The 14,910-nt window shown below is 47.9% G+C and overlaps 1 protein-coding gene across 12 annotated transcripts in view; it reads right to left on the reverse strand.

The window, feature by feature from the left end:
* The window catches only part of cntn1b (contactin 1b), a 903,199-nt gene that overhangs the window by 491,316 nt on the left and 396,973 nt on the right, over positions 1-14,910 (reverse strand). For all 12 annotated transcript variants that reach the window (XM_038780269.1, XM_038780265.1, XM_038780278.1 and 9 more), the window contains one exon: positions 5,035-5,174. In XM_038780269.1, the coding sequence (XP_038636197.1) occupies positions 5,035-5,089 (55 nt within the window). In that variant the 5' untranslated portion in view covers positions 5,090-5,174. The remainder of the gene's footprint in view (positions 1-5,034; positions 5,175-14,910) is intronic.

The raw sequence follows: 14,910 nt of genomic DNA on the forward strand, positions 1-14,910 counted from the left end.
AGAAAAAAGCTTACCAATATCATCAATAAATCATTTCTTCAACCAAGTGTCTTCTATCCCAGAGCAATTTCCTTTAATTAGACACTTAGTGGACAAATGCAATGTGCACACAGCAAGATCTCCTCTACATTGAGCCACAGGATCATCTTCAGTCCAACGCTCCATGCCCATGATTTGTCTTTTCACATGAAGGTCACACAGAACTCAATAGCTTTCCCTATTTCGGACAAGTGTTTGGAGACCTGGAAAGTACTCCTTAAGCAGCTGCGCTGTGTTGTTGGAAATGGCGGATGCTCCCTGGCAGTAGAGTCGTCTCCGTATTTATATCCTGATACAGGTGACTGATAACTCCAGTGAACAACTGTTTCAGTAAAAATAGGCAATTTGTGCAAATAAAGTGTCAAGAATCACAAGCATGTGATTGCATGCCAAATGCATAATTTTCACTGCTTGCATGGTAGGTGGTAGATGGGAACAGACTGCTACAAAAATGACACAATGTGAATAAGAAATTATCTCCACAAAACACTCTTGTAAACCTTTCATCTTTTGCTTTTCAACCAAGTCGCATGGAAATATATCACTGCTAAACTTCATGTTAAGGCAACCTGTGCTACAAGCCTGCAAAATGTTTCCTGAGAGGAGAACAGAGGGTAAAATAAATCTTACCTTCTGGTCAGGCAAGTATTTATGAAAGGGATCATAAGTAGCACTGGATCATAAGTAGCACTATCGCGCCTCCAAATAAATAGGACACTGTTTTCACCATCAAAAGAACATTTGTCCTCTGTGTTCAAGGAACGATTTAACAGCAGTGGGCTGCCACTTAGACAAACAATGTCGCAGAAAAACAAGGTGAATAAAATAAGACACTGAACTGGTCTTCATGTCTCTATCACAGTATACATGTCCCACAGTATATGTGGACCACATTATACGTGGACAGCAATATACTTGGGCCGTAGCATACGTGGACTGCAGTATACATGTACATTATTGTTTAGTTGGTGAAGTGGGTTTGAGCTTTTCACGATTATTAAGTCAACTGATCAGTTCCATAACTCGGTAGCAAATGATAACTGTCCTCCGACAAAAGGGGAACAATCTGATGTATACTCTTCTCCTCAGCTAAAATCTTCAGGTAGCCACAATGGCATTAAGAATGGAGAATGCTCCTGATGATTGATTTTGAGCCTCAAATTTGACATCGCCAACTGTTGCCTCTATTGGTACTTTTCAACACTGTGGTAAATCTGCTCAGCTGAACATAACGTGACAACTCTACTTACATCAAATATTTTTTTTCACTTCTTGCATTAAGACGCCACTCATTCATGGAAAAATAGACTTTAAATGGTGCAATACTTGATCATGAACACCAATCAACTTGTCTTGCCCAGGGAGCGGACCATTAAAAGTCTTTCTGTCAGATTATGAATTATTTTTTGGAAATTTATAAAATATCATGTTTTAAATTCACATCATCTTTTTCTCTTAATCTTCTGGCTCTCTTTCCTCCTCTTTAATCAATCTTCCTTTCATTTCTTTTATTTGTTTTTGCATTTGACATTGAATTCACCCACTCTTTCTGAATCATTTCTCTTCATTTCCTAATCCGTTGGTCTATGAGATGCATTGTTTGTCCAATTTTGAACAAGTTCTCAGAAACATGTTGCCCTCACTGTGCTGTTATTAGCTCGTATTGCCAGGTACCTTGAGGATAAAAGATGTTAAAACCTAAAACATGCACAAGCAAGTCTAACTAATTGGGACACATGACAAGATGCCCAACTCCAGCCTTACATTTTTGAAAATATTTCCATGCTACTGCACACCGCAATCAGCAAGGTTTGTCAATAATAGTCTACACATCATTGACTAGAATGATGGATCTGCACTTAGTTTCACAATTTCAAAGCACCATACAGCAAGGGGCAAAAAACCTTTTTAACTTCTAACACAACGCAGAACTAGCAGCTTCACGGGCATTTCTCTGGGTTACAGTTAAGCATCAAGGAGATGTTCTCCGCGTTGTTTACTGATAACTATAGCTGTTTGCAAAGGGTAATCCTGGGTTTTATTGGCTGATATTTGCTTTCATGTTCCAAACATAAAATATCAGTGCAAGATTTATTCTTGAGTTGAATCAATCAGCAGATGAGATTGTCTACTTGAGTAATTCAAGCTGTATGTTGGTACAGCAATGTAGATATTTGGCTAATGACAAGCGACAGACACTTCTGTTCAGTGAATGTCAATATGTATTAATACTGCACAGCTGCATGTCATAAAAATTTGGAGAGAGCATGCAAGAGAGGATTTGACTCTCCACTAGACCTATAAAGAATTGGCAATGTGTTACAACAAGGCCATTGGGAAATCAGAAACATGCTCACGCCCCCAAAAAAACATATATCCCATAAAGTCACCATGAATAAACAATGCAAATAACAGACACAGAATTTAACATACAGTCACTTCCAATTGCTCACCATCAAAGGGAGAGACTGGTGCTCAGCATTCATGTTGTCCCTGTGTAAATGTGAACCAATATTCGTTGAAAGGGCAAGTGCAATGCAAACTTGCCCGTTTTAACCAACTTTAGGTCTTCCAAACAAGTGTGCAAATCTCCCTGGAAATGAACTTTCCTGGAAAATATCACACGGACCTTCCAAGTTATAAAATTGCTTTGATCCTTAAAATATTAAGGATGACATAAAGTCCTAACTGTACCTATCACGGGTGTATAAGCTGACTTGTTGATGTACAATGCCCAGTTACATTTTTACATGTACATTACAGTAAGGATAAAGTTTGGATGTTGTCACACACCATGCTGATATTCAAACATGCCTCTTTCTTCAGAACCAAAAGCACAACATATATTTAGAAATCAACAAAATATCCGAAAGGACAAACCTTCCGTGGATTATAGGCTCACATAACGCATGATGATATAATTATTATTGACAGGCACAGGATATATTTCATTATGATTAATAAACAACTAATACATTTTAGCTAATCAGAAAGACCAAAAATAATTTGCATTGAAATCTTAAATGCTGAAGCACATCTTTTTCATTAACTCTTCACGCTTATTTCTCCTTTAGATGAAATCTTGCAACATTTAACTTGAATCTCAAAATGCAATTTCCTGAGCAGTTGCAACTTCCAAGCTACTCATCCACACCTACTCCCCCACCCCCTCCCCATCATCTTTTAATGTGTCACGCACTTCATTATATAGTGACTAAGCACTCCTAGCATGGAACCAGCTGTCACTGCAGCTTGACAAGAAATTTTTAAAGAAAATCCACATTTAAAAGATTGCAGTCAATCAAGTAAACGTAGGCCGCTCCATTTAGCGGCTACACGGCTAAGAAATTATTTGAGGAATTACAAACTTGGAGGTGCCCAACAGGAAACAACGTGGAATACAATTAGCGGCATGCAAGACTTCTGGACTTGGCTGTTGCCTAATGCAGGCTCCATGGAGAACACCGCTAACTCCAGCCAGTGGCATTCTTATTCTGAGAGAGAGTTGGGAATGCCAGAATGACAAATATCGAGGTGACATCGAAACAGGCGCAATCGAGGGATAAACGGAATGCTTTGCATGGAACCAGATGGTTCCTTGGTTTCATTGTGCCTGTACATACAGAGTTCACAATGGCCATCCCACAATGCACTGCACGTGACGGACAATCAAATGGCAATTTGTGTTCAGTCAAATAGATCAGTAGCATTTGGATTGGCCTTAATACCAACAAATATGATTTTCCTCGTCACTGAATTTATATCCCATTTATCAACTACACATCATTGTTGACACACATTAATTACAATAAATGCTTCCAATCATTTGATGAATTTCGATAGTTCAGAGTCTAAACTTGGGTCAGTGAGAGAATAGTGATAACATTCACGAGGACCCAACACGCATTAAATACCCAGCTCTTTTTGCCTGTCCAAAATGTTAAAATTTTTACACTGACACAGTAGTGTTTAATTTCTTTTTTTTGGGGTTTACCTCCATACAATTAACTAAACCTGGTCACTGATGCAGCTTGGAAGCTGAGCCAGGAACAAGCTGCATCCATCATAACTTTAACTTAAATTCCCTTCATGCTGCCGTGCATCAAATGCCAGCGAGAACTACCCTCCAGCCAAGTGACTCGGCGAAGAAAAAGCTTGGCATTGAGGAAAGATACCCCAGCAAATTGTTTTGCTACACATTTTCATTATTCGGTGGGTAGATACTGGCCTGAAGATGACAGCTGAGAATGAAGTAACAGATTCACAAAACCGTCACTGCATCAGCTGGTGGGGCTGATGATCTGCATGGTTTCGGCTCCTGTCAAGTTGAACATTACAGCTTTGCAAGACTTGACGCATCTTTGCATCCATAATTGATGTGTACTTTGTGCTAGCACACAACGGCAGGCAGAAATAAATTACCACCTGCTCAGCAAACGTCTTCAAAGGACTAATGCTGCATGGTCACCGGGGAATCAAGTTTTTTTTTTGAGCCTGCCTACACCAGGTTATAATGGCCCATTACCTCGTTGAAGGGCTTGTAAAGCCCCAGGATATGTCCGTGAGCAAGGCAGATGCTCAAGTCGTCAGTCAGGCATCAAGATATTAATCCAACGGGCTTCATTATAGCATTACTTTCATGCATATTGCACCAAGCTCTTGTAAGAGAATTTTTAATGTGAAACGGTAGACTTGGCACAAAGTACGTAGGAACACGGGGGACTCAACTGCTCATACAGAGACACAAATGAAGGCAATCTCGATGCTTTATCATTTCATCCGACTGTTGCGCATCAGCATCGCAAATCACATATTCGCTCATCTTCAGGCCTCAATGATGCCGCGATTAGCCGTCAACGGAAGCTGTAGGTGCAAAGATTAATCATGCATGAAATTCAGTGCTGACCTTGGAAGTGCTTTGCATCTGAAATCATGCCAAGGGGGGGGGCAGCAGAAAACCCTTCACGTCAGTGTCATGCCCAACGCTCAACTTACCTGCCAAGCAGCAAATGAATGACAATGCAAAAAAATGACTCAACAGGGACCACATTCTCAGCTCCGGTCCAAAGAGGGGTCAGCATGAATTTCCAAGGGGATAATGTCCAGTTGTCTTGGTTACCAATTCGCCAGCACGCCTGGAAAATAAAGAGCAGAATGTAAGCACCGATATTGTCACCAGTCTACTTCGCCAGCTTATAATATGACACGTTATTCTGTATAGCAGCAGAATCAAAGAAAAGCCAACTCTTAGAAAAAGGCCATTTGGTCCATCAATCTCATAAGTGGTCCATCCTTACTGTGTTTCATCTGTCCCTTTGAAACCCATCTCTGCAGCACATCAACCATTTGATCACAACCCATTCTTAGAGTACAATTCCTTCACAGAAATTATAGAATCATAGAATCCCTACAGTGCAGAGGTAGGCCATTAGGCCCATCGAGTCTGCACCACCACTCCGAAAGAGCACCCGCCAACCCCGCCCTATCCCCCAAACCTAATCTGCACATAGTTGGACACTAAGGGACGCTTTAGTATGGCCAATCCACCTAATCTGCACATCTTTGGATTGCGGGAGGAAACCGGTGCACCTGGAGGAAACTCACGTAGACACGGGGATAAAGTGCAATCTCCACCCAGGCAATTACCCATGGCTGGAATTAAACTCGGGTCCCTGACACTGTGAGGTAGCAGTGCGAACCACCATGCCACCGTGTCGCTCTCAAAAAACCTGCTCCGCAATTTAATAAGATCAGAGCTATGCCATCGTGTTTTATTCCCACATCACTTGCTTCCTTCAACCTATCAATCTCAGTCTTGAATAAATTCAACAACTGATATTCGAGAGTAGGGCAGAGGACTCCACAGATTCACAATCTTTTAAGTGAAGAAATTTCTCCTCGTCCCAGTCCTAAATGGCTGGCGCCTTATTCTAAAAATATCATTCCATGTTGTTGACTCACCAACGAGGGAAAATATTTGATTAGCATCTTCGTAGTCAAACCAATTAGTAACTTTACATGTTTCATTCCTCGAAACTCATATAGGTCTGGTCTACTCAATCGCTCCTCTTGGGACAATCTCCTCATTCCATCTTTTGGTCTCGTTAATTCATTCAGTGCTATTTACATTTACATGTTTAAAGAATTCCTTATTCTCATTAGACACTCCTGACTATTTTGGAGATATTTTGGTGTCTTCTATCATGAAGGCATCGAAAGAGTGACTTTTCATTCAGCAAAGGTGCTGACTTTGAAGGCAGTCACACTGGCAATTTAGTGCTACCAGCTGGTGTTCCAGTCTGCCAATATGTTTCTGCCTCAAGCCTACTTTGAGGGAAGCTACCTCAGGGGCAAGGGGCCAATTAGGTCAATTAATGAGCCGATGGGCGTATCTTTACAAGCCACCTGCAATTTTCCACACTGTGTGCAGGTATCCCCACTGAAGTTGAAGCCCGTCAGATAGATGGAGGCGGTCTCCCAGCAGCAGGATGAGGGGGCGCCAGCAATGCCTAATTTACTTTCCCCCCTCCCACAGTCATGATTTCTAGATGGCCACAGGGTACCCCCTCTACATTGCTGGCCTGGCAACTGTGGACATACTTTTATAAATGTGTAGAGTGTTCAGAAGACCTCCCTCATTCTCCTAAACCCATCAACATCTCCCAGTGGGGGTTACCAGTTACCAACAGCCTTGGTTGCTCCAGGTAACTCCTCTCAAGATGCTCTGCCCGCCTTAATTGCACGAGGTTTCCAAAAACAGCTAAAAGGTCAGATCCCCAAATATCTCCCTCTGTGTTGTAATTTCCTTCAGAGCCTTGCCACCAGCATTTCCAGGTTACAAACCCACATTTCATCCCAAAGGTGCAACCAGGAACCAAAGAGAAAATTCTGGGAAATCTCAGCAGGTCTGGCGTTGATGAGTTTTTCCAGGTCCGGGTGAGAGCATGAAGCGGCACCAAAATAGTCATCAATGTACCTGTTAAGGAGTTGTGGGAGGGGTGCCGGGTATGCCTGGAACAAGGAATGTTCAACATACCCTATAAAAAGGCAAGCATAGCTAGGACCCTTGCGGGTGCCCATTGCTACACATTTGATTTGGAGAAAATGGGATGAGCTAAAGGAGAAGTTGTTGAGAGCCCTAAGGGCCTTAACCACATCCTATTCACCATGAATGTGCAATCTCTTTACACCTCCATCCCACACCAGGGTGGCCTGAGAGCTCTTCGCTTCTTTCTCGAAAAGAGGATTGGACAATTCCCATCCACCACCACTTTCCTCCGCCTGACTGAACTCGTTCTATCTCTTAAAGCCACACACGGTGCAACCAGGATCCAGTATTGAAAATCCAGCCCAAACAATATCAGCTGATTTTTCCTATCTCTATTTTTTTTTACTTCGGTTAATCTCTCCCTTTTTACATACCTATAGAAGGTATTACTGTCTGTTTTTATGGCGGGACTTTCTAGTATCCCAGCCAGGTGTTTCTCGGCAACGCACCGTGCGTTGGCAGCAGATTCGCTCTTCCCACCGCTTGCCAATGAGATTTCCCATTGAAGCCACCCCACCCCATGAAGGCATCCAGGTACATAAATCCTTGAAAGTTGCCACCCAGGTTAATAGGGCTGTTAAGAAGGCATATGGTGTGCTAGCCTTTATAAGCAGGGGGATTGAGTTTCGGAACCACAGGGTCATGCTGCAGCTGTACATAACTCTGGTGCGGCCACACCTGGAGTACTGCGTGCAGTTCTGGTCACCACATTATAGGAAGGATGTGGAAGCTTTGGAAAGGGTTCAGAGGAGATTTACTAGGATGTTGCCTGGTATGGAGGGAAGGTCTTACGAGGAAAGGCTCAGGGAATTGAGGTTGTTTTCGTTAGAGAGGAGAAGGCTGAGAGGTGACTTAATAGAGACATATAAGATAGTCAGAGGGTTAGATAGGGTGGACAGTGAGAGTCTTTTTCCTCGGATGGTGATGACCAACATGAGGGGACATAGCTTTAAATTGAGGGGTGAGAGATATAGGACAGATGTCAGAGGCAGTTTCTTTACTCAGAGAGTAGTAGGGGTGTGGAACGCCCTGCCTGCAACAGTAGTAGACTCGCCAACTTTAAGGGCATTTAAGTGGTCACTGGATAGACATATGGATGAAAATGGAATAGTGTAGGTCAGATAGGCTTCAGATGGTTTCACAGGTCGGCGCAACATCGAGGGCCGAAGGGCCCGTACTGCGCTGTAGTGTTCTATGTTCTATGTTCTATGTACGTTGCCGGGAAACGCGTGGGGGGGGGGGGGGGGGGGGGGGCGCTGCTGGTGGGAAAAGAGAATCCCAATGGCCAGAGAGTTCCGGCTTACGTCTCTTTCTAGTTAGAATTAGAATTAGAATTAGAATTGTACAGCACAGAACAGGCCCTTCGGCCCTCAATGTTGAGCCGAGCAATGATCACCCTACTCAAGGCCGCCTTTCCTCCCGCCTTTACCAATTCCTTGGGTGATTCTTTGCTGCATTCCAACATGGTGCAGGAGTACAGGCGCCGGCGTGGAAGGAAGGAGGCCGGGAGACAGAGAGGCCGGCCCGCCGATCCATAGGTCCCGATCGCGGGCCAGGCCTCATCGGAGACCCCCCCCCGGGGTCGGATCACCCCTCCCCCCGCCCATAGGCCGTCCCCGGGCCCTTCAACGCCGAGGTCCCGCCGGTTCAAAGCATGTTGGAATGGCGCCAGCGGGACCCGGGGTTTTTGTTTACGGCCGCTCGGCCCATCCGGGCCGGAGAATCGCGGGGCAGCCACGTCGAGTGACCCCCGACCGGCAGCGCACCAACCACACCAGCCCCAATGGACCCGATTCTCCGCTCTGTGGAGAATCGTGGCCCGGCGCCGGGGCGGCGTAGCGTGATTAAAGCGGCCCACAGGCGATTCTCCGACCCGGCGCGTGGTTGGAAAATCCTGCCCGTAATCTTTAAGGATATTCTGAAATAAGGCGGCACACTGGCGCAATGGTTAGCACTGCTGTTTCAAGACGCTGAGGACCCGGTTTCAATCCCGGCCCCGGGTCACTGCCCGTGTGGAGTTTGCACATTCTCCCCGTGTCTGCGTGGGTCTCACCCCTACAACCCAAAGATGTGCAGGTTGGTGAATAGGCCACGCTAAATTGCCCCTTAATTGGAAAAAAGTACATTCTAGAATTAGCAGGCATTGTACTGGAGAACCTCGACAAGGTTGTGTGCTTTCTGTTTCTGTTTCATGTTAGCAAATCCACGAGCTGAGACAAAACAAAGACATATCCATTCTAGAACTGATAGCAGGGGCCCTCTGGCATCTTGTGTGCCCTTATATTTATGCGACTGCCTGGGAAGGGATAGCAAACGATCCTCAGCATGAAGCAAACTAAACAGTGAGTTTGAGCTGAGCAATGGACAAGGGGGAGGTGACTAACCTCCTGTACTGAGCAGAACATATATCAGTGAATGCTCAGAGATTGCGCGGGAGAGACAATCCTCATCTGGCCTCAGCCAACTGTCTTCTTCAGATGAAAAATAGACCAGGGAAGACAGAGGAAGACTGAGGGAAGAGTTCGCAGCACTTTGGCTGGAGAACAGCATGCTGCCATCACAAACTACGGAGTTCAACAGCACTCTATGCCAACTATCCATTTGTCCTCCAGGATCAGTGAACCACTTTGTCATGGGATGTATACTTTCCCCATCTATTTAGCTAATGCAGGGCAGCACGGTGGTGTAGTGGTTAGCACTGCTGTCTCACGGCGCCAAGGATCCAGGTACGACCCCAGCCCCCGGTCACTGTCCATGTGGAGTTTGAACATTCATAGAACATAGAACATACAGTGCAGAAGGCCATTCGGCCCATCGAGTCTGCACCGACCCACTTAAGCCCTCACTTCCACCCTATCCCCGTAACCCAATGACCCCTCCTAACCCTTTTTGGACACTAAGGGCAATTTATCATGTCCAATCCACCTAACCTGCACGTCTTTGAACTGTGGGAGGAAACCGGAGTACCCGGAGGAAACCCACGCAGACACTGGGAGAACGTGCAGACTCCGCACAGACAGTAACCCAGCAGGGAATCGAACCTGGTACCCTGGTGCTGTGAAGCCACAGTGCTACCGTGCTGCCCGTAAATAGGGACTCATCTGGGATCCTTATTTACGGGCAGCATGGTAGCACTCGCCCGTTCTGCTTGAGTCTCACCCCCACAACCCAAAAAGATGTTTAAGTGATTGACCATGCTAAATTGCCCCTTAATTGGGGGAAAAAAAATTGGGTACTTTAAATTTAAAAAACAATTACCTAATGTAAAAACTTAATAAACTACCTTAAATGACTGGCATACATTTGACTACCTGTCTTGCATATCTGTGGGCCCCCGAACTCAAAATCTTACAAATAAGAGCAACTCCTTTTTGGTTAAAAGCAAAATAGGCCAAAGACTGAGGGCCTTGAAATCACACAGTCGGATAATAATTATAAATGCCTAATGCTTTCAGTATGATATTCCTATCCGTTATAGTGGGAACATTCAGCAATTTAACAAGTGGTCCTCTGCTAAAAATACCAGCAAGATTAACGTGTGAAGCCATGTGTCTATTATCTTACAGTGTGATTTCACGCTGTGAGGGGGAGAGTGTCTACCATATTTTAATACCTGCGCTTTCATTAAATTCACTGATGAGCAAAATGATTCGGATCATCAATTTAATTTTATGTGATGCTTTCTCACACATTTGCCTAATTATAAGTAAGGATTACTGCAGTCAATTTTAATTGCTGATTTAAAATATAGGGCAGGATTCTGCACCCCCCCCCTCCCCAATCGAACATTAATGATTAACTGTCAGTTGAGCCGGTTACCAAGCCAATTGGCCCAAATAATACCCTCCTCGTGCTATAATACGGTTAGCACGGGGAGGTGGGTGAAATAGGCAGGTCTTTTAAAAAACTTTTTTAAAAGTTAAGAAAAACTGGAGTGGGCGGGGTGGCGTCTTGTGCGCATGAGGGGAACCCCCCTCCCCCTCCCCCTCGAGCCAAGTTGTTACCTCCTGCCCCCACCCCAGCCAAGTTGTTACCTTCCACGCACCCCTCCCCACTCACGTCCTTACTCCCATTTTGGCCTCCAAAACCCAACCCCACCACTGATGTGTTGGGTACTCTGGATCCGTGGAGACTGCGTCTACCTCAGCAGTACCACATACAGGCTACCAACTACTGCAGGATGGACTGGTTTAATGTGCATTGGCATTCAATATTGTTTCTGGGGGCATATGTACCCCCCCCCCCACCCTGTAAAATCTAGCCCATAAAATCAAATGGACAGTGAAACTGATAGTGCATTCCTTAACTTCATATTGTGAATAGAGGTCTGATTTATACCCTTCATTTCAATGGAAGCTCTACTGATATCATTGAAGCATTACACTGATGACCTGTTAGGCATCCAACTCTGGCAAATAGAGACCACCAGACTTTTAAAAAATCCCACATCTGAGGAACAGGAACACTACATAGACTAGGCTAGTATTTCCTTCAACATAGAGGACTAATGGGTTAGCTAGTTGGCGTATTTGGGTAGCACAAAGGTGCAGTGGTTAGCACAGCTAGGCTGTTCAATGGTCGTGTCGGGAGGTACATCTTCACACAAAGGGTGGTGGAAGTATGGGACATGCCAGACAATGTTGGGCCTAACTCAGTTCAAAACTGACTTTGATGGATTTCTGTTAGGTAAGTGATATGGAACCAAGGCACAGAGCGGCCATGACCTGATTAAATGATAGAACAGACTTGAAGGGCTGAAAGATCTGCTCCTCTCTTATGTTTCTATCACCTCCTGTATCAAATACGATTCACGGCTGTGAAGTGCCCGAGTGTTCAAGGTTTTTCACTGTCACAGTTTTAAGCGTTTTAGAGTCAAATTGCTGATGGGCGTTACACTCACATCCACGGCACACTCACATCCACGGCACACTCACATCCACGGCACACTCACACCCACACGCACGCTCACACCAATGGCGCACTCACACCCACGGCACATTCACACCCACGGCACGTTCACACCCACGGCACTCTCACATCCACGGCACGTTCACACCCACGGCACGTTCACACCCACGGCACGTTCAGACCCACGGCACGTTCAGACCCACGGCACACTCACATCCACGGCACACTCACATCCACGGCACACTCACATCCACGGCACACTCACATCCACGGCACACTCACACCCACACGCACGCTCACACCAATGGCGCACTCACATCCACGACACACTCACATCCACGGCACACTCACACCCACACGCACGCTCACACCAATGGCGCACTCACATCCACGACACACTCACATCCACGGCACACTCACACCCACACGCACGCTCACACCAATGGCGCACTCACATCCACGGCACACTCACATCCACGGCACACTCACATCCACGACACACTCACATCCACGGCACACTCACACCCACGGCACACTCACACCCACACGCACGCTCACATCCACGGCACACTCACATCCACGGCACACTCACATCCACGGCACACTCACACCCACACGCACGCTCACATCCACGGCACACTCACAACCACGGCACACTCACACCCACACGCACGCTCACATCCACGGCACACTCACATCCACGGCACACTCACACCCACACGCACGCTCACATCCACGGCACACTCACACCCACACGCACGCTCACATCCACGGCACACTCACATCCACGGCACACTCACACCCACACGCACGCTCACACCAATGGCACACTCACATCCACGGCACACTCACATCCACGGCACACTCACATCCACGGCACACTCACATCCACGGCACACTCACATCCACGGCACACTCACATCCACGGCACACTCACATCCACGGCACACTCACATCTACGGCACACTCACACCCACATGCACGCTCACACCAATGGCGCACTCACATCCACGACACACTCACATCCACGGCACACTCACACCCGCACGCACGCTCACATCCACGGCACACTCACATCCACGGCACACTCACATCCACGGCACACTCACACCCACACACACGCTCACACCAATGGCGCACTCACATCCACGGCACACTCACATCCACGGCACACTCACATCCACGGCACACTCACATCCACGGCACACTCACATCCACGGCACACTCACATCCACGGCACACTCACATCCACGGCACACTCACATCCACGGCACACTCACACCCACGGCACACTCACATCCACGGCACACTCACATCCACGGCACACTCACATCCACGGCACACTCACATCCACGGCACACTCACACCCACACCAATGGCGCACTCACACCCACGGCACACACACATCCACGGCACACTCACACCCACACGCACGCTCACATCCACGGCACACTCACACCCACACCAATGGCGCACTCACACCCACGGCACACACACATCCACGGCACACTCACACCCACACGCACGCTCACATCCACGGCACACTCACACCCACACGCACGCTCACATCCACGGCACACTCACATCCACGGCACACTCACATCCACGGCACACTCACATCCACGGCACACTCACACCCACACGCACGCTCACACCAATGGCGCACTCACATCCATGACACACTCACATCCACGACACACTCACACCCACACGCACGCTCACATCCACGGCACGCTCACATCCACGGCACGCTCACATCCACGGCACATTCACACCCACGGCACACTCACACCCACGGCACATTCACACCCACGGCACACTCACATCCACGGCACACTCACACCCACACGCACGCTCACATCCATGGCACACTCACATCCACGGCACACTCACATCCACGGCACACTCACACCCACACGCACGCTCACATCCACGGCACACTCACATCTACGGCACACTCACACCCACACGCACGCTCACATCCACGGCACACTCACACCCACACGCACGCTCACATCCACGGCACACTCACATCCACGGCACACTCACATCCACGGCACACTCACACCCACACGCACGCTCACACCAATGGCGCACTCACACCCACGGCACATTCACACCCACGGCACGTTCAGACCCACGGCACGTTCACACCCACGGCACATTCACACCCACGGCACGTTCATACCCACGGCGCGCTCACATCTACGGTGCACTCACACCCGTGGTGTGCTCACACCCATGGCACGCTCACACCCACGGCGCACTCACACCCACGGCGTGCTAACACCCACGCCGCACTCACACCCCCGGCGCACTCACACCCCCGGCGCACTCACACCCCCGGCGCACTCACACCCCGGGCACACTCACACCCCGGGCACACTCACACCCAAGGCACGCTCACACCCACGGCGTGCTCACACCCATGGTGCGCTCACACCCACGGCGCACTCACACCCACGCCGCACTCACACCCCGGGCACACTCACACCCCCGGCACACACATCCAGGGCACACTCACATCCAGGGCAAACTCACACCCACGGCACGCTCACACCCACGGCACGCTCACACACACGGCACGCTCACACCCACGGCACGCTCACACCCACGCCGTATTCACACCCATGACACACTCACAACCCGGGCCACACTCGCAACCCGGGCCACACTCGCAACCCAGGCCACACGCAACCCAGGGCACACTCACGGCACACTCACATCCATGACACACTCACACCCATGACACACTCACAACCCAGGGCACACTCACGGCACACTCATACCCACGACACACACATCCGCGGCACAAAGGTGCTGAAGCTGCAGTATAAACACTCGCCAATTAACTGACTACGTCCCTTCTGTGTTCTGTACTGTTTTCCCACTCTTGCTGCTGTTGAATCTCTAAT

This window comes from Scyliorhinus canicula, chromosome 20 (genome assembly GCF_902713615.1).
Source record: "Scyliorhinus canicula chromosome 20, sScyCan1.1, whole genome shotgun sequence".
NCBI lineage: Eukaryota > Metazoa > Chordata > Chondrichthyes > Carcharhiniformes > Scyliorhinidae > Scyliorhinus > Scyliorhinus canicula.